This window comes from Panthera onca (genome assembly GCF_046562875.1).
Source record: "Panthera onca isolate mPanOnc1 chromosome E1 unlocalized genomic scaffold, mPanOnc1 haplotype 2 h2.Chr16_ul_9, whole genome shotgun sequence".
Taxonomy (NCBI): Eukaryota; Metazoa; Chordata; class Mammalia; order Carnivora; family Felidae; genus Panthera; species Panthera onca.
Genome location: NW_027675823.1, coordinates 279,658 through 303,936, shown reverse-complemented (window position 1 = coordinate 303,936; position 24,279 = coordinate 279,658). Strand labels below are relative to the sequence as shown.

Sequence of the window (24,279 nt, the reverse complement as noted above, 5' to 3'; positions counted from 1 at the left end):
TGAGCAGGGAATGTCTTTCCATTTCTTTATATCTTCTTCAATTACCTTCATAAGCTTTCTATAGTTTTCAGCATACAGATCTTTTACATCTTTGGTTAGATTTATTCCTAGGTATGATGCATAGGGGCACTTGTACCCCAATGTTGATAGCAGCACTCTCAACAATAGCCAAATTATGGAAAGAGCCTAAATGTCCATCAACTGATGAATGGAGAAAGAAATTGTGGTTTATATACACAATGGAATACTACGTGACAATGAGGAAAAATGAAATATGGCCTTTTGTAGCAACGTGGATGGAACTGGAGAGTGTGATGCTAAGTGAAAGAAGCCATACAGAGAAAGACAGATACCATATGGTTTCACTCTTATGTGGATCCTGAGAAACGTAACAGAAACCCATGGGGGAGGGGAAGGAAAAAAAAAAGAGTGGGAGAGAGCCAAAGCATAAGAGACTGTTAAAAACTGAGAACAAACTGAGGGTTGATGGGGGGTGGGAGGGAGGGCAGGGTGGGTGATGGGTATTGAGGAGGGCACCTTTTGGGATGAGCACTGGGTGTTGTATGGAAACCAATTTGACAGTAAATTTCATATATTAAAAAAATAAATTAAAAAAAAAAAAAGATTTATTCCTAGGTATTTTATGCTTCTTGGTGCAATTCAATTAACTCATTTTTAAAGTGAGTTAGATATTTTCAAAATTATACTCAAAAGTTAGATAATTCACACAGGGCATCCATCATGTGACGCTGCAAAATGTTTCTTGGTACCACAATCGAAAAGACAAAGATTCAAGTTGGAAGGATCACTGATCCCAATAAGTTAAATATATGAAGTTCCAAAGGGTGTCTGGGTGGCACAGTCAGTTGAGCGTCTGACTTTGGTTCAGGTCATGATCTCACGGTTCGTGAGTTCAAGCCCCATGTCGGGCTCTGTGCTGCCAGCTCAGAGCCTGGAGCCTGCTTCGGATTCTGGGTCTCCCTCTCTCTCTCTGCCCCTCCCCTGCTCACACTCTGCCTCTCTCTCTTTCCAAAATAAATAAACAAAAAAATTTTTTAAAAATAAATTAAAAGAATAAATTTCCATCAGAATGAGAATTCACATGTTCTCTATGCAACTATAAAAGGGAATGAGAAAGGCCTTTATATTCTGATAGGAACAAATATCCAAAATATATTACTGTATTAAAAAATCAAGGATACAGAACAATGTACATATCATGCTCTCACGTAAAAAGTGAGGGAGGGATATATATATATCATATATATATATATTCATACATATATATACATACATATATTCATATTTTCTTGAATGATCTAAGTACTTCCTGCCTCAAAAATAAATAAAACATTAACAAAAAATTAAAAAAAAAAAGAAACTAGTTACTTATTAGTTAGTTACTGGGGAAAAGGAATAGGAACTGAATAGACCAGGCAAGAAGATTTTCATTGTGTATCTTTTTTTTTTTTTTTAACGTTTATTTATTTTTGAGACAGAGAGAGACAGAGCATGAACGGGGGAGGGTCACAGAGAGAGGGAGACACAGAATCTGAAACAGGCTCCAGGCTCTGAGCTGTCAGCACAGAGCCCAACGCGGGGCTCGAACTCACGGACCGCGAGATCGTGACCTGAGCCAAAGTCGGACGCTTAACCGACCGGGCCACCCAGGCGCCCCGCATTGTGTATCTTTAAATACTTTTTTACTTATTTTTACTTAAAAAAATTTTTTTAATGTTTTATTTTTATTTTTGAGACGGAGAGAGACAGAGCATGAGCAGGGGAGGGGCAGAGAGAGAGGGAGACACAGAATCCAAAGCAGGCTCCAGGCTCTGAGCTGTCAGCACAGAGCCTGATGCTGGGCTTGAACCCATGAATTGTGAGATCATGACCTGAGCCAAAGTCGGACGCTTAACCGACTGAGCCACCCAGGCACCCCAATACTTTTTTATTTATGATCTGTGTGAATGTATTACCTAATCAAAACCCTTAAATTTATTAAAATATTTTTAGGGTCATGTATTTTTGGCAACCTTGTTAGAAGATATATTATTTGCTTCAATTACAAACTTGCAATGTTTCAAACTAGACTTACATGAACACAGGAAGCTCACCTTCATCTGAATACCCAAAATACTGAGCGTATACCATTCATTTAATCTTGTAGCATATTAGTTATATGTTGATGTAAGTAGTCCATCACTTTTCAACAACTAGCTAAAAGTTTCCTATATTCTAACTGTGTTCAAAACTTCCTAATTATTCTCACCTCTAAAATCTCGAAAACGCTTAATGCTCTTCAGTGCTAAAAGGGCAGTCTTTAGAGAAGTATCTCCCTTTTCTGTGAAGACAAAAACAGAAGAAAAATTAGTAGATTCAAGAAACATAAAGTACTTCCACAGTGAGCTAAATCGGTTCTCTTGCTGCCCCTTAAAGCATCTTATGGTTTTCTAGCTACGTAAACTTTTGTCCTGAATGCAATCTACAGTCTGCCTATTTAAATCCTATTCATATGTCAAAACCAGCTCCTAAGTCTAGATTTCTAAAAAGCCTTCTGTTGAACCTAGATGATACCCTCTAACCACTACTCTTTCCTTTTTCTTTCCTTCCCAAACTATTTTCTGGAAAGAAATGTTCTTATTCATCATAATCATATTGTCATTCACACATCAAACTGGTCTTATCTAGCTTCCACCCTCTCAAAACTGCTTTTACCAAGTTCACCCATTAACTATTTACTGCCAAATCAATGAATACTTTTTTTTGGTCTTATTTAATACTTTCCTCTTTCATTCCCAAATTAATGAATGCTTCTTAATTTGTTGGTCTTATCTAATACTTTCCTCCTTCAAACTCTTTTTTCTCTTTGTTTTGTTGCTATAGCTTTCTTTTGGTTTCTCTCCTACTGTTCGTTCTAGTTACTTCCTGTTACGTCCTTTATAAACTATTCTTTCTCCACCGTTACTTAAATGTTAGCATTTCAATGTCCTTGGCCCTCTTCTTGTTGCACTCTATAAACCATTCCTGAATTCTCTTGTAACTACAAACTGTATGTTGCTGACTCTCAAGTTTCTATTTCTAGGCTAGACCATTGTCTACTGCACATCTTCAACTCCGTGTCCACTCCATGCCCTCAAACACAATATTTCCTTTTTGTGTGATATATTGAATGTGGTTCAATGAATCCAATGTGCGATATATTGAATGTGATTCAATGAATTCAGTGAATTCAAATGAACTGATGATTTTATTTCCATGCAAATAACAACTCTTTGGGACAGATCAGATACATTTTTTTACTTCCATATTGCCAAATTTTAATTTGATCAGTTCTATATTTATCCCCCTGTGGCAGCTGGAGCACTGACAGTAGACGGAAACTTTCCTCATTCCAGTCTATCAAGGAAAATCTGCAGTTAAAAACTTTGATCAGCAGGCATTCAGAGAATGGTAGGTGGCAAATAAAGATCCTAGTGGATTATTCTAATTACATTTTGTTTTACCTTCATAACTTAAGAAGCTGTAAGAAAAGAGAGAGGACAACTTTCTGTGTGTGTGTTTTTTTAATATAATTTATTGTCAAGTTAGCTAACATTCAATGTATACAGTGTACTCTTGGCTTCAGGAGTAGAATCCATGATTCATTGCTTACATACAACAATATACAGTGCTCATCCCAATAAGTGCCCTCCTCAATGCCCATCACCCACTTTCCCCTGATCCCCACCCCCCCATAAATCCTTAGTTTGTTCTGTGTATTTAAGAGTCTCTTATGGTTTGCCTCCCTCTCTGTTTGAAACTATTTTTTCCCTTTCCCTTCCCCTATGATCTCTTGTTAAGTTTCTCAAATTCCACATGAGTGTACACATAGATCTCTCTTTCCTTGACTGACTTATTTCACTTAGCATAATACCCTCCAGTTCCATCCATGTTGTTGCAAATGGCCAGATTTCATTCGTTTTCATTGCCGAGTAGTATTCCACTGTATATATAAACTACATCTTCTTTATCCATTCATCAGTTGATGGACATTTGGGCTATTTCCATAATTTGGTTATTGTTGATAGTGCTGCTATAAACATTGTGGTACATTTGCCCCTATGAATCAGCACTCCTGTATCCTTTGGATAAATTCCTAGTAGTGCTATTGCTGGGTCGTAGGGTATTCTGCTTTTAATTTTTTGAGGAACCTCCACACTGTTTTCCAGAGAGGCTGCACCAGTTTTCATTCCCACCAACAAGTGCAAGAGAGTTCCCATTTCTCCACATCCTCACCCACATCTGTTGTTTCCTGAGTTGTTAATTTTAGCCACTCTGACCTGTGTGAGGTGGTATCTCAGTGTGGTTTTGATTTATATTTCCCTGATAATGAGTGATGTTGAGCATCTTTTCATGTGTCTGTTGGCCATCTGGATGTCTTCTTTGGAAAAGTGTCTGTTTGTGTCTTCTGCCTGTTTCTTCACAGGATTATTTGTTTTTCATGTGTTGAGTTTGGTAACATCTTTATAGATTTTGGATACTAGCCCTTTATCCAGTATGTCATTTGCAAATATCTTCTCCCATTCCATCAGTTGCCTTTCAGTTTTGTTGATTGTTTCCTTTGCTGTACAGAAGCTGTTTATTTTGATGAGGTCCCAATAGTTCATTTTTGCTTTTATTTCCCTCGCTTTTGGAACTCTCATCACTGTTATTTAACAGAGTGTTGGAAGTCCTAGCTTAAGCAATCAGACAACAAAATGAAATAAAAGGCACCCACATTGGCTAAGAAGAAGTCAAACTTTCACTTTTTGCAGATGACATGATACTCTACGTGGAAAACCCGAAAAACTCCACCAAAAAGCTGCTAGAACTGATACATGAATTCAGTAAAGTCACAGGATATAAAATCAATGTACAGAAATTGGTTGCATTTCTATACACCAATAATGAAACAATAGAAAGAGAAAACAAGAAATCAACCCCATTTACAATTGCACCAAGAACCATAAAATACCTAGTAATAAACCTAACCAAAGATGTAAAAGATCTATATGCTGAAAACTATAGAAAACTTGCGAAAGAACTTGAAGAAGACACAAAGAAGCGGAAAAACATTCCACGCTCATGGACTGGAAAAACAAATATTGTTAAAATGTCGATACTACCCAAAGCAATCTACACATTCAAGGCAATCCCAATCAAAATTGCACCAGCATTCTTCTCAGCGCTAGAGCAAACAATGTTTTAATTTGTAGGGAACCACACAAGACCCTGAATAGCCAAAGTAATGTTGAACAGGAAAACCAAAGCAGGAGGCATCACAATCCCAGACTTCAGGCTCTACTACAAAGCTGTAAACATCAAGACAGTATGGTACTGGCACAAAAACAGACACATAGACCAATGGAATAGAATACAGAACCTAGAATTCGGCCCCCAAGTGTATGGCCAACGAATCTTTGACGAAGCAGGAAAGAGTATCCAATAGAAAAAAGACAGTCTCTTTAGCAAATGGTGCTGGGAGAACTGGACAGTAACATGCGGAAGAATGAAACTGGACCACTCTCTCACACCATACACGAAAATAAACCCAAAGCGGGTGAAAGACCTAAATGTGAGCCAGGAAACCATCAAAACCATAGAGGAGAAAACAGGCAACAACCTGTTTAACCTCAGCCGCAGCAACTTCTTACTCGACATGGCTCTGAACTTTCTGTGGTTTTGACAGTTGTATTAACATCCTTCTTTAATGAACACTGTACGAAGTTTTCACAGACTCTAAGTATGAGTCTAGTTTGAAGTGTCTAGTGTCAATTGGCACAATGGATGCAGAGAAAAAAGAACTAGGATAATTGGATGCGCTAGATATATAAAAGTATTGACTAATGTTATTACAAATTATTTTTATGATATTCTCTTACTTATTTTCACCACTTTCTTTCCTGGTGTATTACTTTATATTGAAGACAGAAGAGGTAAACACAAAATTTAAATAAAAGAATGAAAAATTAAGATGAGGCAAAATTAGGTCTAAAGCAAGCAATAACTGGATTAATTTGCATCTTCTTTTTAAAACAAAATCATTTTATTATAAATCAACCCTCCCATCTCAGTTTAAACTGTTATTTTGGGTTTTATAACATATATCTGAAAGGAATTAGTTTTCACATATTAATTGGTTAAAAGAATGAGCATTTCTGAGAAGTCAGTTTTAATGTAAACCAATGACTATTTGTCTAACAATTTCTTACTTTTTAAACAATTGAAAACAAGAAACTTGAAGATTCATCTAGGGGGCAAACTTTAAAAATGACCACCTACCCAGTGGTAGTGTAGTTCCTATTAATTTTTTTATGTTTTTATTTTATTTCTGAGAGAGAGAGAGAGAGAGAGAGAGAGAGAGAGAGAGAGGGAGGGAGGGAGGAAGGGGCAGAGAGATAGGGAGACACAGAATTCAAAGCAGGCTCCAGGCTCTGAGCTGTCAGCACAGAGCCCGACACGGGGCTCGAACTCACAAATGGTGAGATCATGGTCTGAGCTGAAGTCTGATGCTGAGCCTCCCAGGCACCCCTCCTGTTAAATTTTTTTAAGCAATATGTACATATTGTATATTCAGAAATATGCAAGTACTTATATTTTTCCCGTTAGCTGGAAGAACCTGCAAAATAAATGAGATACTGTGATGTAGGTCAAAGTAAGAAGTGGAAACCCAAACAAAAACATATGTTTCTCATTTGATCTTTCTACCTACCTCACATTGTATTATGGCTGTAAATATTTAACCTGTTCTCCCCACAGAATACTTTTAATTTGCTTACAGTTTAAGTATTCATTTTTCATCAGTAACCAAATGCTCAAAATGTATCCTCTCCTCATAATTCTCATGGAAATTTCTCCAAAATAATATCACTTTTCTCAAACAGTTATAAAGCAAAATTGTCTCAATGATGCTAAACATGGCATGTTATTGAAATGTAAAAGGCTTCCACATCTAACTGAATGAATTAAGAAAAGCTTCAAGGAGGTTACATTTTTACTGACTTGGCGGCATATTTGAAGGTTGACAGAAAGACTCATACGGAAAATGTATATAAGTGAGTATGATGCGTTCTGGAAACTATAAGTAGTTTTTTAATTTTGGATTTAGTTTAAATTATTCTATTTGTGTCTAGTAAGTGTCTTGAAACCTTACAAAAATGTGTCAGAAAGTTTGTGGGCAAAGGTTAATCTTAACAGGTCCAGTAACGGGAACTAGATTTAAAAAGGCCTTGTGCATTTTGTGAAGGAATTTAGATTTATCTATTCTCATTTCAATCTCTTCCCTCCATCATGCCCTTCATCAAACACAATATATCCTAAGCTGAATTCATCTTTGCACTAAAGCCTCCTCCTATATTCCCCAGCTTATTAAAATGCATCACTTGGGTGCCTGGATGACTCGGTTAAGTGACCGACTCTTGATCTTGGCTCAGGTCATGATCTAGTGGTTCGTAAGTTTGAGCCCCACATCAGCTCTGCGCTGAGAGGATGGAGCCTGCTTGGGATTCTCTCTTTCCTTCTCTTTCTGCCCCTAGCCAGCTCACACTCTTTCTCTCAAAAATAAATCAATACACTTAAAAAAAAAAAAAAAAAAAAAGACATCACCATGAAATGTCTCCCAAACCAGAAGTCTGTTAATCATTCTCAATTCCTCTCTCTTTTCCTTCCCTAACTTAACCAAACAATGAAGAATTTCTGCCTCCTAGAACTCATATCTGTTCCCTTCTTCCCATCCCTGGAGCCAATGCCTTACATCAACACTCATTACTTTTAACCCGAATTCTTGCATGCCTTCTAAAATGTGTCCTTGCTTCCAATCTTGCCCCCCTCTGCTCTTTCTTAACACTGCTATCATAATGCCCATTACAAAGTGCAAAATTAGTCATGTCACTTTTCAAATTTGACTTCTTCAATGACTCCCTAGAGTCTTCAAGATAAAATTCAAACTCTGTTGCTCAGAGAACAACAAAGATAAAAACAAAGCCCTTCTGGATCTGCTCTTGACTATATGGCCACTTCATTTCTTTCTTTTCCCACTCCTTCCACCACTATGCACCATCAAGTTGATAGTCAAACATCAACCTGAACTGTAAAGCTTGTTAAACACACACACACACACACACGCACGCACGCACGCACGCACACATACACCTTGGCCATGATTCAGATATTCTGGGTTTTTAACAAATTCCTAGGTAGTTCTGATGTAAATCAGTCTGAGATCCAATGCTGTAAGTCCTACTGGACTACTTAGAGTTCCTTGGCTTCTCCATGAGCTTTGTTCTTCTGTACTTTGTACATACTGAACATTCCTTCCTAACTCCTTTCAGCCCCTTTCCCTGCACCTGCAATTCTTGGCTAGTTCCTACTCATATTTCAAAACTCAACTCCAACAGCATCTCCTCCAAACAGCCTCTCTGACTACCTTATCCAACCCTGTGTGGGTTAGGTACCTATTGTATACGTTCCCATAACACTCTGTTTACCTCTGTCGTGGTATTTAACAATTGGAATTCGCGTTGTTTGTCATCTTGACAGACTGTAAGCTCTTTTATCTTTATATACTTAGTGTCTAGCAAGCAACAGTGCTTAATAAACTTTCATTGAATGAATGAAATAGCTCACCTCTGAACTCTCATACAACTCACTATCATCACTTGTGGAGGAAAAAACTCAGTCCTCCTCCTGTGTTTCTTCTTTACTCTCACTCTACGGCCACGCTTACAGCACTCTGACACTAGATATGTGGGGGGTTTTCTCCCACCAAGCAATTCTCTGCAACGCCAACTGAGTGTCATACAATTTAACGCAATTCTGACACTATCTACCTGGAGATGGCATCAGGTCTCACAGGTTAAGGGTTCAGTCCCATGAGACTGCTCCCCCTCCACTGCAGATGCCAATCACAAGTAGTAGGTCCCCAGGTTACCTACAACTTCTGTCCAACTTGGCTACAAATTGGAGGTTCCCATGACTTTCTCTCCCTTGGACTCAATTATTTCCTAAAATAGTTCACAGAACTCAGGGAAATACTTAACATTCATCAGTTTATTAAAGGATATGATAAAATATACAAATGAACAGCCAGATGAAGAGATACATAGGGTCTGGGAGGTCTGGGAGCATCCCAAGCACGGCAGCTCTGTCCCTGTGGAGTTGGGTCAGTTATCTTTCTGGTATGTAGATGTGTTCACCAACGTGGAAACTCCCCAAACCCCATACTATTAGGATTTTATGGAGACCTCCTCACATAGGCATAATCAATGATTCACTCCATTTCCAGACCCTCTCCGTTTTCTGAAGAATGCGGGTGGGGGATAGAGCTGAAAATTCCAAAGTTCCAATCATGGCTTATCCTTATGGTGACAAGTCCCCACCTAGAAACCAGAAGCCTTCCCAGAATCACCTATTAGAACAAAAGATGCCCCTAGAGTTCTCATCACTTAGGGATTTGCCAGTGTTTTAGGAGCTCCGTGCCAGGAATGGGGTTGAAGGGCAAATATATATTTCTTATTATAAATCACAACACATCACATCACTATGTCCCTGGCTATTATTCAAGTACTGCCATATACCATTGTAAATTCACTAAACCTTTATCTCTTATATTGTTATATACCCTTTTGTTGTTTACAGCTTGCCTCACCAACTAGACTGAAAGCTTCCTATGAATATTTTATATTTACTCGATTATCTGACACATTACATGACCCCTTACATATCAAAGACACTCAGGATCAGGTCTGTCCCATAGTCATACAGGCCAGGCACTGCCTAACGCTGAAGGGTGCTGTTTACAAGCACCCATAAGTTGTGCTGTACAGCGGCTCCAGTCAATATGATTAATGAAACAATGCTTAAACCCATTTAATAATGGAATAAAGAAAATACTTTTAGGAACTGAATTTAAATGAATAAAAGAACCACATAATAATTGGCAAAATTTGAAAATTATACCTTGTTTTCTCTGAAACCTCTTAGGATTCAATCAGTCTCCTCCCACAAATGTCTCCTGCAGAGGGGAGAAAGTCCTCCCTCAGTCTCTTCCTGGCTCAGAGCAGTTTCCCTTCAGCACAGCTTTCACAGAGAATGACCTTGCCTTCCCTGAAGATGCTAAAAACATACACACAGATACACTCTGATGGAATCAACACAGGATACTTCATGGGTCATAAAAAATCTTATTAATCTTATTCAAAGATTTTTCTGTCAAGATAAATCTATGATCTCAGTAGACACGCTCTCTTAGAGTACTTTTTCCATTAGGATAATAAAGAAAAAAATTATTGGGGAGTGATGAATGGAGGATAGGGAAGGGGAATGGAAAATTTGCTATCACTTTATTTGGAAAGTCAACGTAGTTATATATACCATCAACATCAAGCGTTTTCACTAACATCTGGTGTTCTTCAGGCTTTACAGAAACATTGAGGTCATCAAAAGCATCTTTCAAGTCACCAATCTGAATTCTGTTGCAGTTCATCAAGTTGACAGTTTGGAGGGCAGTACATAAACCTGAAAACACAGGGGGATTCTATAGGTCATATATTTCAATTAATATTATCATTATGATTCCAAAATTAATAAGCCAAACATCCCTTTATTCCAAGCATATTTCCCTGAGATGTTCAGTTATTTTTGTCTCAAACTAAAAAAACTAAGATGACTCAGTTTTGTTTTTGTTTTTTAACTTAACTGCCTTACCAATGAGTTACACAAATCATCATACACTCAAGGTATCAGCTTCTCAAAAGTTAAAATAGGCCATTGCATCTTTTAGGGAAATGTTTCATTGTATATGCATGAGACAGAATTTGGGGCTTACTTCTGTCTATATGAAATAGCCCAAATTTCAGAGTATAAAAATATTAGTCCTGAATTTTCTTCTGCTTATTTTGCTACTGCTTTCAGTTTTTGCATATTCTTCATAACTTTCACTCTATTATTAGAAGTCCGCCAAGGAGTGTGGGAGTATTAAGGTGCCCCATTCCCAGCTCTTATCTAAAACCTCTAGGGATTTTCCCTTCTAAATGGGGTCCTTAGGATTAGAGCCAAGCCTCTGTCTGCCTTTTCAATGACTCCCACAAATCATGGTACACTCAAGGTCACTGTTTGGATTATAATCTCTAGTTTATCTAAGAGAATATTTAAAAGGAGGCAAAGTACTGGTACTCAAAAGAATTGCAGGAAAGAGTTGTACTATTTAGTAAGACATTATTAGATAAGACATTTTCCAACAAATCCTAATTCATGAGTGCCTTATTTCTCCAATAAATCCCAGCAGGGTTTTTTTGTAGACATTACAAACTGATTCTAAAATCCACATGGCAGTGTAAAAGTCCTAGAATAGTCAAAACAACTTTTTTTTTTACATTTTTTTAATGTTTATTTTTGAGAGAGAGAGAGCGCGAGAGAGCGAGCGAGCAAGCAGGGGAGGGGCAGGGAGAGAGGGAGACACAGAATCCGAAGCAGGCTCCAGGCTCTGAGCTGTCAGCACAGAGCCTGACATGGGGCTCAAACCCACGAACCATGAGATCATGACCTGAGCTGAAGTCGGACGTTCAACTGACTGAACCACCCAGGTGCCCCAGTCAAAACAACTTTTTAAAAGTAGAACAAAGTTAGAGGGCCAATACTACCTGAATGGTTTCAATGTTTATTGCAAAGCAACAGGAGTCAGACAATGTGGTTTGTGTAAAAACTGACAAAGATTAATAGAACAGAAGAGAGAATCCAGGAAATAAATATATATGTATATTTATATGATTTGTTACAAAACTACAAAGGAATTTCCGTATAGAAAGTATAGAGAAAATACAATCTTTTCAACAGTGGTGCTGGAACAAATGAAGGTCCATATGCAAAAACAAAACAAAACAAAAAGGAACTCTGATCCATACTTTATTCCACATATAAAGATTAACTCAAAATAGATCACAGAGCTAAAATACAAAACCAGAGGTGCCAGGGTGGCTCAGTAAGTTAAGCATCCGACTTCAGCTCAGGTCATGATCTCCCCGTGAGTTTGAGCCCGCCTCAGGCTCTGTGCTGATAGCTCAGAGCCTGGAGTCTTGCTTTGGATTCTGTCGCCCTCTCTCTCTGCCCCTCCCCCACTTGTGCTTTTTCTCTCTCTCTCTCTCTCTCTCTCTCTCTCTCTCTCTCAAAAATAAATAAAAATATTAAAAAAATATTTTTTAATGCAAAACCAAAACCCATAATACTTTTAGAAGAAAATATAATAAAACATTTGTAACCTTGGGTGAGGCAAAGATTTCATACATGTGACACCAAAAGCACAATATATAAAAGAAAAAAAAAACTAATTAACTGGACTTCATCAAAATTAAAACTAATGCTCTTGACACTTAAGAAAATGAAGACACTCAGAGAAAAATGTGCTCAGTAGAAGACTCGGAGAAAATATTTGCTAAGTATATATCTCATAAAGGACATGTATCCAGAATACAAACAGAAATACAAAAAAACCCATCCAACTTTATTTTTTTTTATTTTTTTTTAACGTTTATTTATTTTTGAGACAGAGAGAGACAGAGCATGAACAGGGAAGGGTCAGAGAGAGAGAGGGAGACACAGAATCCGAAACAGGCTCCAGGTTCTGAGCTGTCAGCACAGAGCCTGACGCAGGGCTTGAACTCACGAACCGTGAGATCATGACCTGAGCCGAGTCGGACGCTTAACCGACTGAGCCACCCAAGCGCCCCAAAACCCATCCAACTTTTTAATTTTTTTTTAACGTTTATTTATTTTTGAGACAGAGAGAGACAGAGCATGAACGGGGGAGGGGCAGAGAGAGAGGGAGACACAGAACTGGAAGCAGGCTCCAGGCTCCGAGCCATCAGCCCAGAGCCCAACGCAGGGCTCGAACTCACGGACCGTGAGATCATGACCTGAGCTGAAGTCAGACGCTTAATTGACTGAGCCACCCAGGCGCCCCCCCATCCAACATTAAAAAAGATCTGTACAGACACTTTATAAAGATACACAGATGACAAATAAGCACATGAGAAGATGCTCAACATCATTAATCAGTGAGGAAACACAAATTAAAACCACAATGAGATACTACTACACACTTATTAGAATGATTAAAATTAAAAAGACTGACTCCACCAAGCACTCCCAAGGATATGGAGGAATTGGACCTCTTCATACACTGCTGGTGGAAATGTAAAATGGTGTGGCCACTCTGGAAACCAGTTGGCAGTTTCTTAAAAAGTGAAACATACACCTACCATGTGAACCAGCCAATCTTTGGTAACTACTCAAGAGAAAGGAAAGCATATATTCATACGATGAATATTGTTGTACACAACTGTTCATAACAGCTTTATTTATAAGAGCCCCAAACTGGAAATAGCCTAACGAGCCGCACCAGGTAAGTAGACAAACTTCAGTGTATCAGCAAAATGGAGTGCTATGCCAGTAATAAATGACAATGAACTGCTGATACATCCTACGTGGATGAATCTCAAAATAATTATGCTGAATGAAAGCATCTAGCAAAAAAGAATATACCCATTTTATAAAAGTCTGGTAAATGCCAATGGATCTATACTGGCAAAAAGCAGATCAGTCGTTGCCTACGGATGAGGAAGAGGATGGGAAAAAGGCAGGAGAGATTACAAAGGAGCATGAGGCAGCTTTGCAGGTCAGGGATGTGTTCATTACCTTGATTGTGATGACAGATTTATAGGTGTGTGCATATGTCAAACTGTGTACTTTTAATTATAAAAATATACAGCTTTTGAATATCATTTATAGCTCACAATACTGTTTAATAATAACAAAAGGCAATGGGAAATATGACCCACCTTCAAATTCAGGAGCTGGCTTATTTGTGTTCAAAGCCTCCAAAATTTGTTTGAGACTTACTTCACTATTTTCTAAAAAGTAAAGTATAAGGATTATAAAATGGCAAGGTGTCAATATTAATAATCATCATTAAAATAACCATGACAGGGAATGGTGTGTGTGGGGGGGGGGGGGGGTGGGGGGGGGGAGGGGACAAATTTTGTTAATGTCTGAAAATTAGCCAGATAAAAACTAATCAATTTAAAATAATTTTACCACGAATCTATTCCCTTAAAACAAGAAAAAATTCTAACGGTATTATTTGTCTTAATTAAATATTGATGTATACATTTTACAAATGTGATGCCAGACAGAGGGTGACTCTTAAAAATATTTCCAAGAGTAAAAAAATATTAATTTTAATTTGTTCTCAGTATGCCTACATTCTCATTATGTTTCTAAGACCTAGTTTATCTAAAACATACATATATAAAACATATCCCAAGCACACAGTAAAACTAGGACTTCAACAGAGATTGTTCTTTTAAAAAGGACTCACCATCAATAGATGCTTGACCCAGAATTTCCTGGAACGTCTTGTTGCTTAATAGAATTCTAGCCTTCCGGAGTTGGGACCTCAGCTCATTTATAGGCATCTTATCATTTCTGATCTTATCAAGAGTTGTAATCTCTTTAAATAAATCTGTAAACATGTCAAGAATAGAGAAGTGATGAGGAAGTTGAGGCAAAGCCCTTTTTTAGACTTAACACCCTAACCTGCACAGAGTAGATGCATTACAAAAGGAATTCTGAGTTAGAGGGCTTTCAAAACATGTCAGTGGGCTCTGTTTTCAGAAGTCACTTAAACAATAAGCAAAATTTAACATACCCCTAGCCAGCTAAAAGTTGAGTTTCTGCAACATTTTGTAGAAGTTTGCTTTTATTTATTAACTATTTCTCCTCAAAGGTTTTTCTACTACATGCTCCAGTCTTTCATAGACTGTAAAGCATTTCAAGAACAGCTTGATAATAAATAGCTCTTAGAATGAAGTCAAATATCAAAAATAGAACCCAGCTAGTTGGCAAAAGGAAAACTGAAAAATATAAATCTGTTATACTCTGAAAAACAGTCACACCCTCTCCTAGGCATTAGAAAGCCTCTCTTTCTTGCTAGCCTACCTACTAGTATTACATGCAGTAAATCCTTTTTTTTTTTTTTTTTTTTGTACTTTTTTTTAACGTTTCACTATAGGTGAGAAAAAGAAGCATATGGAAATTATTGGAGGTGAGAGAAAATTGTATTAGATTCACCAGGGGAGAAAATGTGTACCTTATACTGGAGCATATACTGAGACAAACTATTTTGCTTTAAGAAAGCATATTCTAGGAATGTAATTCTAAATAATTCATTACAGTCAAAGCACAGATTAAATATGATAAGGAATAAGAAAGCAGATTATAACATCTTGATACAGCAAAGAAAACTTAAGGAATTAAAAATACAGGGGAAAACAAACTATATTTTAGAAAAAGAATACCATTGAATGATCTTAGAAATTTACTTTTAATTTTCATTCTTTTACTATACTTACTATTGAATGGTGTTGATGGTTTAGGTGAATTAATGAAAACATCAATTACATCTTTTAAGATCTTTTTACTTTCTGCAAAGTTAAGAAATAAAATGGAATTTAAATAGATTTTAAGCTCATTAAAGCAGGGATCTGGTATTGTTTCAATTTCATTCAGCTTTCAAACTTCTGTGACCATAATGCATGGTAAGAAATACACTTAGATTATGAGCATGTGCGTGTGCACACACACACACACACACGTACACACACACAAAAAGGGAATGCAAGGAAACACAATCTGGGAATTGCAAGGTACAGTTAGGATTCAGACCTCCCCATCCCCTGCCCCGAGGCAGGTCATAAGACACTCATGTGAGAGATGCCCTTGCTATACCCAGAGGGAGGGTGCATCCTTATCTCTGAAGACTGAGGGTTGGAGGGACACCAAGAGGAATCTGAACGAACAGACCTTACTAAGTTTCCCCTGGTTTACCACCCTCAGCTCATCTCATTTTGTCCTATCACAGTTTTCTACCACTTTCCACACTTCATCAAAGCTAACACCAAAACATTCAGCTTTAACAACTCCTTATGAATATTCCCCTTTCATGTAAAATTTATATTAACTTTGAATGCTTTTCTCTTGTTGATCTGTCTCTTGTTACAGAGCTCCAGCTGGGAACCTAGAAGGGCAGAAGGAAAAGATTGTTTTCCCACTCCTACAGAAGCCTGCTTCAGGGGTCATAGGCTGGTAGCCCACAGACTGAATATAGCTGAGAGTCAGTCATGTCCATTGTCCTAGGGAGTGGTGGGGTTTTCTTTCCATTTGAATTTAACTATCTTCATCTAGGACACATGCTCTCAAGTTACCTTACAGTCCACACCCCTTCCTTTTGTCTTACAGCCAACTCATTTTATTAATTTTGCATTACGTGCCTGGCTACCTCAGGCATTTGAGTTAGCGGACTCTGCAGAGCCTGATTCAAAAGTTACCCTTCTCTATTGAAGTCTATTGTAATTTATCTAAATGGCAAATATTGGAGCTATGGCACTATACCTTTTGAAGTGGCAGGATAATTTGACCCATCTTTCCTATTCGAAGCAGTTAGCTTGGCCTTAAATATTTCCTCACTCCTGAGATTTTTGTAGACTGAGAGTTTTGGTAGGGACTATGTTTGCAAAAATCTAGAATCATTGAAGAAAATATGCCAAATGCCTAAATAGAGAGGAAGAGTTTGTCTGGAGACAGAGACAGAAGGAAAGAGAGGGACAGGGAGGGGTTGAGAGACTAGAGGTTTGATGGGAAAGAGTGAGAATTACCCTGTGGGAGCTTCCCTTCACACAGATGCAGGATTACCACAGGCTCCAACAACAAAGCATCAGTAGAAACACAATGCAAGGAAGTTTTAAAAGCTCTTCCTCTGTCTCCCACATTATGGTGTGACTTTGGAATGGGAGAGGGTGCCAGTAATCAACCACCCTGCCCCCAGGGTCTGATTTAATTTAATTGAAAGAAAAAAATGATTTCAATTTCTGGTATTTAGTAGCCAGATATCTGGATCAGCCCTCCTACTAAAAACAACTAAAAATTCTAAATAAAATTATTGCTATAAAAAAAAAAATCTTGGGGCGCCTGGGTGGCTCAGTCGGTTAAGCGTCCGACTCCAGCTCAGGTCATGATCTCACAGTCCGTGAGTTCGAGCCCCGCGTCGGGCTCTGTGCCGACAGCTTGGAGTCTGGAGCCTGTTTCAGATTCTGTGTCTCCCTCTCTCTTTCTGACCCTCCCCGACTCATGCTCTGTCTCTCTCTGTCTCAAAAATAAATGTTAAAAAAAAAAATTTAAAAAAAATCTTGAATTCATCAATGTGTTGCCAAGAAAGTAAGAAATTCCCAGACCAAACAACTGATGAAAGGCTGTAATCCAGAAACACGGCGACTGTTTTTACCCAAAGAGTGTTTGCCAAAGACAAAACAAAACAAAATTGGATGAATTTTAGTTTGTAGTTTCAAAGGCTCAGACAAAGCCTAAGTTCCTCCCAAAGTGGAGGGGAACGTGGGGTGGTTATCCTCAATTTACAAAAATGTTTCTCTAGATTTCAAGACCCAGAAAAAAATATCAAGAATAAGAAAACGTTCCTCCTTTATAGATAATTTGACTTTTCTCTCTAGCTACCTTTAAGATTTTTCTTTCTCTTTGGTATGTCACAGTTTCATCATGATAACCCTATGTATGGATTTCCTTTCATCCTATGTGGGATTCACTGGAATTCTTGTATTGGTAGGTTTAGGTCTTTCTCATTCTGGAAAATTCTCAGCTATAGTTCTCCAAATATTTTCTCTGCAACCACTCTGTCTCTTCTCTCCTGTGTGGCTATATATCACATCTTTTCATTCTTTCTTTTTCTAGCTTTACTGAGATATAACTGACATGTAACATTATATTAGTTGTAACTAATATATAACGTAATCAGATACACATATATATTTCAAACTGATTGCCACAATAAGTAGACCTCTTCATTCTGCCTTCCTTTTAGCTTCTTCTTCTTCTTTTTTTTAATGTTTATTTATTTGGGGGAGAGAGAGAGAGTAGGAGATGTGCAGAGAGGGAGACAGAGGATCTGAAGAGGGCTCCATGTTTACAGCAGTGAGCCCAATGCAGGGCTCTAACTCACAAACCACAAGATCATGACCTGAGCAGAAATCTGATACTCAATCAACTGAGCCACCCCAGCGCCACTAACCTCTTTCCTATATTCCAACTCTGTCTTTCTATGCTGCATTCTGTATAATTTCTTCAAACTCCTTTGCACTTCATATTTCTCTCTTCACCTATGTTTAATCTGCTAATATTGTTGTCTGCTAATTAATTTTAATTATTATATTTTTAATTTCTTTAAGTCCTGTTTCTTTCTTTTCAAATTTTAGTTTCCCTTACATGTTTTCAAATTTATCTTTTTTTAGAAGAGTACAGAAAGAGTGAAATTAAAAGAATAGAAAATACATATATATCCAAAAATATACTGTATTGCATATTCGCAGGTTGCTCAGAGAGTAAATCTTAAAATTTCTCAACATAAGAAAAAAACCCCTTTTTAACTATGCATGGTGACGTGTTAACTAGATCTATCGTTGTGATCATTTCATTCTATATGTGAAATATATATACAAAATGTCACAAAATCAATGGTAGAGAAGAAAATGATACAGATGAAAACATAAATTGAGGAAACAATAAACACGATAGAGAGGATCAGAAAGCCAGGAATTAGTTAAGAGTTATTAAAATTGACAAACCGCTAGCATAAATGACCTAAAAAGAAAAAAGATGGGGCGCCTGGGTGGCTCAGTAGTCAAGCGTCTGACTTCGGCTCAGGTCATAATCTCGTGGTCCATGAGTTTGAGCCCCGTGTCAGGCTCTGTGCTGACACCTTAGAGCCTGGAGCCTGCTTCAGACTCTGTGTTCCCTCTCTCTGACCCTCCTCCACTCTCTCTCCCTCAAAAATAAATAAAAACATTTTTAAAAATCTTTAAAAAAGAAGTATCTGATTTTATTTATTTTTTAAAATGTTTGAAACATCTTTTTAAACATTTTTAATGGTTATTTATTTATGTTTGGAGGAAGAGAGAGAGGGAGAGAACAGGGGAAGGGCAGAGAGCAGAGAGAGAGAGAATCCCAGGCAGGCTCTGTCCGTCAGTGCAGAGCACTGTGAGATCGTGATCTCAAACCGTGAGATCATGACCTGAGCCAAAATCATGAGTTGGACGCTTAACTGACTGAGCTACCCAGGCACCCCAAGAAGTATCTGATTTTAAAACCTGGATAAAAACAGTACTTGTTTCTACTAGTCTTCTCCAAATAAAGAAGAGTATCCACACACTTTCCAAAAGGGTTACAACAATTCTCAGTAACCAGTTTATAAACATAGCAGTCCCATAACAATCTTCCTAAACCTATGGTATTAGTATTCTTAAAAAAAAAAAAAAAAAAAAAATGAGCCAGCATGAACACGTATAGTCTAAACAGGAAAACTGAGAGGTAACTCAAGAACTCACCATCTGTTTCAGAGTTCAGTAACACCTCAGGTTTTTCTTCATTTAAAGGTTTCTCCAGGCCCTCCAACGCAGATAAAAGGTCTGTAACTTCAACTTTCCTATCAAAGACACTATTAACAACGTTACATGCATCTTCTATTCCTAAACAGAGACATGACAAAATACAAAGATATCTAGTTGGTCAGTCTATCCAGAGAAGCACATAACAACTTGATTTGGGTGAGATGTATTCATTTTCTAGAATACCCAGTCTTGAGAGATTTTGCCTCTCTGAAATATTCTCCAAACTGAAAGCTCTACAACATTTATAGGTTTACAATGCTTATATCAGAAAACAAGACACACTGAAATAGTTTACCTTACTAGTTCAACACAGGAAGGTAAACAAAACAACAAAATACCAAAATTATCTCTAAGAAAATAGTGCCATGATGGGGAAACAAAAGGGGGCACTTGGGTGGCTCAGTCAGTTAAGTGTCTGACTTTGGCTCAGGTCTTGATCTCACGGTTTGTGAGCTCGAGCCCCACATCAGGCTCTGTGCTGTCAGCGCAGAGCCAGCTTCAGATCTTCTGGCACTCTCTCTCTCTGCCCCTTCCCTACTCATGCTCGCTCACTCTCTCTCTCTCAAAAATAAATAAACAAACATTTAAAAAAAGGCAGCCCTTTCTGTCTTTATCTAAACATTTGGAAAGAATGACAGTGTTGTTGATGACATGCCAATAATTTGTTGCTTTACTAACTCAAGTGTTATTCATTTATATCTTTTAATCTCCCTTGTATCCAAGTTACAACTGTCTTCTTTATTATGTCCTCCCTATTTTTTCCCCTTCATCATACTTCCTAAAGAGTTCTTTATTAGTCTTTTGAAAGAACCAACTTTTGGTTATATGGATAAGTGCGTGCGTGTGTGTGTGTGTGTGTGTGTGTGTGTGTGTGTGTTCTATTTCACTAACTTCAACTTTCCACTTTGTTAGCTCCTGACTAGCACTTTTCAGGGGGATTGTACTGTTCTTTTGTTGTTTATGCTGCTGGTTAGCTCTGTAAACTGAACGTTTAAGATAAATTGTTCTGGAGGCGCCTGGGTGTCTCAGTCGGTTAAGCGTCCCACTCTTCATTTTGGCCCAGGTCATGATCATGTCAGCTGCGCTGACAGCAAGGAGCCTGCTTGGGATTCTGTCCTTCTCTCTCTCTGCTCTTCCCCCCCGTCATATGCACTCTCTCTCCAAAAATAAATAAACTTAAAAAAAGATAAATTATTTTTGATATTTCTTGTTTTCTAATAAAAGCATTTAATGCTATAAAATATCCTGTAAGATTGTTTTGGTCACACTCTACACGATTTGATACATAGTGCTTTCACTGTCATCATTTCTAAAATCTTTCAGGTTTCTTTTATTCTTCCACCAAGGAATTACTTACAAGGCAATTTGTTTTTCATCTTAAAAGCAACACTTTTCCTTTCTTTCACAAATAATTTTAATGTCACAACATCATGGTCAGACTATGTGGTCTGAATGACTTCTGATTTTCAGAATTCACTGAAATTTTTATTTGTGGCTTAAATACATCATCTATTTTTGTGGATATTCCATAAGTATTTGAAAAGAATGTGTATGTTTTTAGCATACAGAGTACTCTAATCTGTTTCTGAAGTCAACTTTGTTAATATTGTCACTTCAATCTCAATCTCTTTCTCAATTTCTTTCAATCCGTCTATTTCAATCTTATCTATTTAGAATTCAGTGTTTACCTGGAAATAGATATAAATATGGTTGTGTTTTATGGGCATTAGTAGAAATCCAACTTATATAAAGCATTCTTTGTTATACACGTATTCCATTTTTTCCTTTCTTCATGGAACCGTATTATTACTGAGGTCTCTCTCTGGTGCAAATGTAAATCTAGTTTACTGTTATGACGTGTATGTATGGACCATATTTTATTCAACCATTTCCCAAATCATGGACTCATAGATTGTTTTCATTTCTTCCCTCCCATAATGTTGCAGGGAGCATCCCTGTACATGTCTCTACAAGAAACTTCTCTGGGCTATTTATCTGACAATAGAATTATTGGATCATAAGAAATATGCATACTGAATTTGACAAGTACTGCTAGATTGCAATCTGGAATGCTGTACCATTTTACCTACTCACTAGCAATTTGCGAGTATTGCCAACTCTCTTCATACACATATTTAGCTATGTGGGTTTCTCCTCCTGTATACTAAGTCTTATATCCTTACTTATTTTTCCAATTGATTTCTTTCTTTCTACTGTTGATTTGCAGAATTCCCTTATATTTGAGATATTAATTTTTTGTTAGTTATCTTGTAATTATCTTCTTCCAGTCTGTTACATGTTTTAGAGTCCTTCATTTACCAGAAATCCTTAATTTTGATGTGATCAAATCCTTTTTTACCCCATGGTTGTGCTTTTGGGGAGTAACATCTTTAAGAAGGCATCCATAACCACAAGGCACAATAGTTTTTCTTGCATTTTCTTCCAACAGCTTTATAGTTTAATCTTTGAGATCCATTTTAACATTCATTTGATTCTTTGAAGGTTATTTTTGTATATGGTATGACATAGGGATTCTACTTCATTTTCTCTGCATTGTAAGGCAATTTTCTCAAATCAGAAGCTAAATAATACATCTTTTCCCCCACTAACTGATGATGTCATTTCTATCACATTCCGAGTTCCCATTAATAGAAGTCTCTACTGGGTTCCATATTGTGATGCACTGGTCTATTTTCACAGGTCTATATTAAAACAGCATTATGCTATGTACTAACATGTGACAAAGCAAGATCTTTATCTTTTTTTTTCCCAAAAGGGTCTTAGCTATTCAGAGATCTATAATCTTCTATAATGAATATAGCATTAATTTGTCAAGGTTCCCACCAAACTTATCCTGAGATAGTGAGTGGAACTGCATTCCAAGTACAGATTATTTAGAGAGAATCCACTTATTTCAATACTTCTTTTAAAACCCCAGTTTTAGGACTACAGTTCTCAATCTCAATGTCTGTGGTCCAAGGCTGTTTTAGTGTCCCCATGATAGAACTGTGCTGAAATTTCAAAACAAACCGAAAAAAGTTAAGCATTTAGCCAGTGTTTTTCACAAGGAGATAGAGAGCAAATGTAAAAAAATATATATATGAAGAAATAAACAAGAAAGATAAGAATACAGAGGGGAAAAGTCATTAGATGTGATTTAAAAAAGCAAACCTGTTACTTTGATTATAAGATGGATAACCCCATCAGCATTAGTGAGGACAAAAGAAAGAATATAGCAATAAAACACATGACAAGGAAGAAAGAGAGACAACAGAAATTTTTTTAAATAATTCAAGAATATTACAGTATGGAAAATATGCATCTATGTGTGAAAACCTAGAGTTTACAACATGAACTGAGTTTAAATGAGAAAATGCATAAAAGGGGGGTTTGGTAGAGTATATATAAAGTCTATATACACACATACCTATACATACACCAACCCCCAAAAATGAAGTTTCTGTTCATATGCATTTTGAATTTCATACTTACTGTGGCACTCGATAAATTCATCACTGTTGTTCAATTCTCTGATGAAATCCTTAAAACTCACCACTTCATCTTTTTTTAAAAAAGAAAAAAAGAAAGAATTTAGGTATTATTGTAAAAAGGACCATTTGATGTTATAACACCAGAGCTATAAACACAAAAATAATGGAGAGGACTGGTAATCCTATTGTGACACATGTGATATGCAGAATAGACCTAAAATAAAGCTGTCAGAGATGCACTTTGAACATCAATTCCTCTGATAAAAACCCGTAAATTGATAGACAAGAAACAACTTTTAATTTCTCTTTTAAAAGATATATGGCAGTATATTTCCTTTGGCATTTAGAGTGAAACTTCTGAAATATGCAAAATTTGTTATTTTAAATTGAAATAATTACTCACCGTTAGGATTAGTGTTATCCAAAGTCTCCTTTATTTTATCATCTGTTAGATAGATTCCAATGGCATTTAAATTTTGCTGAAGTACAGGAATGTCTTTAAGTTCATTTTTGTAAATGTTGATGTTGTAAAATTGATTTTTATTTCCTGGGAAGAGATAATCACCTTCAGTTAGAAAGGAATTTTCATGTTTCTCCTTTATATTTTAATTTTTTTTAATGTTTATTTATTTTTGACAGAGAGAGAGAGAAAGACAGAGCATGAGCTGGAGAGGGGCAGAGACAGAGGGAGACACAGAATCTGAAGCAGGCTCCAGGCTCTGAGCTGTCAGCACAGAGCCTGACACGGGGCTCGAACTCACAGACCGCGAGATCATGACCTGAGTTGAAGTCAGACGCTCAACCGACTGAGCCACCCAGACACCCGTCTCCTTTATATTTAAAAAAAAGTGGGGAAAAAAATCTCCCAAGATATAAAATTATACTTAAGAGAAAAGGCAGTATTTGTATTTATTTATGTACCTACAATAATTTAAAATAGGTGACAATAGGTACACAGAAATGTATAAATATAAGTAAGGAAACTGGGGGAAAGAAACAGAAGAGCAGCAAAAATAAGACAAAAGAGAGCAACAGACAAAGTACATTTCATAAGGTCATATACATTAAATTTTGCAACAATATCAAATGTGCATGCATCTAACAAGAGCCTTCCAAATATAGCAAAAACTTGCAGAATTAAAGGGAGGAATGCATGAACCCATAATCAGAACTGCAGATTTGAAAATCTTGCACTTAGTAATTAATAGAACAACTAGAATAAACATCAGGAAGAATTAAGGGCGCCTGGGTGGCTCAGTCAGTTA

At 37.1% G+C, this 24,279-nt stretch overlaps 1 protein-coding gene across 1 annotated transcript; it reads right to left on the bottom strand.

Annotated features, from left to right (window-relative positions):
- Positions 1-2,212: 2,212 nt before the first annotated feature.
- Positions 2,213-21,656, bottom strand: LOC144615174 (EF-hand calcium-binding domain-containing protein 13-like). Its single transcript, XM_078442032.2, has 7 exons — positions 21,614-21,656; positions 19,461-19,601; positions 15,423-15,494; positions 14,390-14,533; positions 13,851-13,922; positions 10,390-10,533; positions 2,213-2,341 (listed from the first exon to the last, which is right to left on the bottom strand). The coding sequence occupies exons 1-7, from the start codon at positions 21,654-21,656 to the stop codon at positions 2,256-2,258; spliced, it is 702 nt and encodes a 233-aa protein (XP_078298158.2). The 3' UTR covers positions 2,213-2,255.
- Between the last annotated feature and the right edge of the window lie 2,623 nt (positions 21,657-24,279).

Bases quoted from the DNA above. Each gene is read 5' to 3' on its own strand.
- LOC144615174 (XM_078442032.2), bottom strand. From the start codon at position 21,656: ATGTGTATGAAGAGAGTTGGCAATACTCGCAAATTGCTAGTGA. The intron at 19,602-21,613 runs GTAGGTAAAATG...GTCTCTGTTTAG, and splicing joins TACTCGCAAATTGCTAGTGA to GAATAGAAGATGCATGTAAC. The intron at 14,534-15,422 runs GTAAGTATAGTA...ACATGTTTACAG, and splicing joins ACCATCAACACCATTCAATA to ATTTATTTAAAGAGATTACA.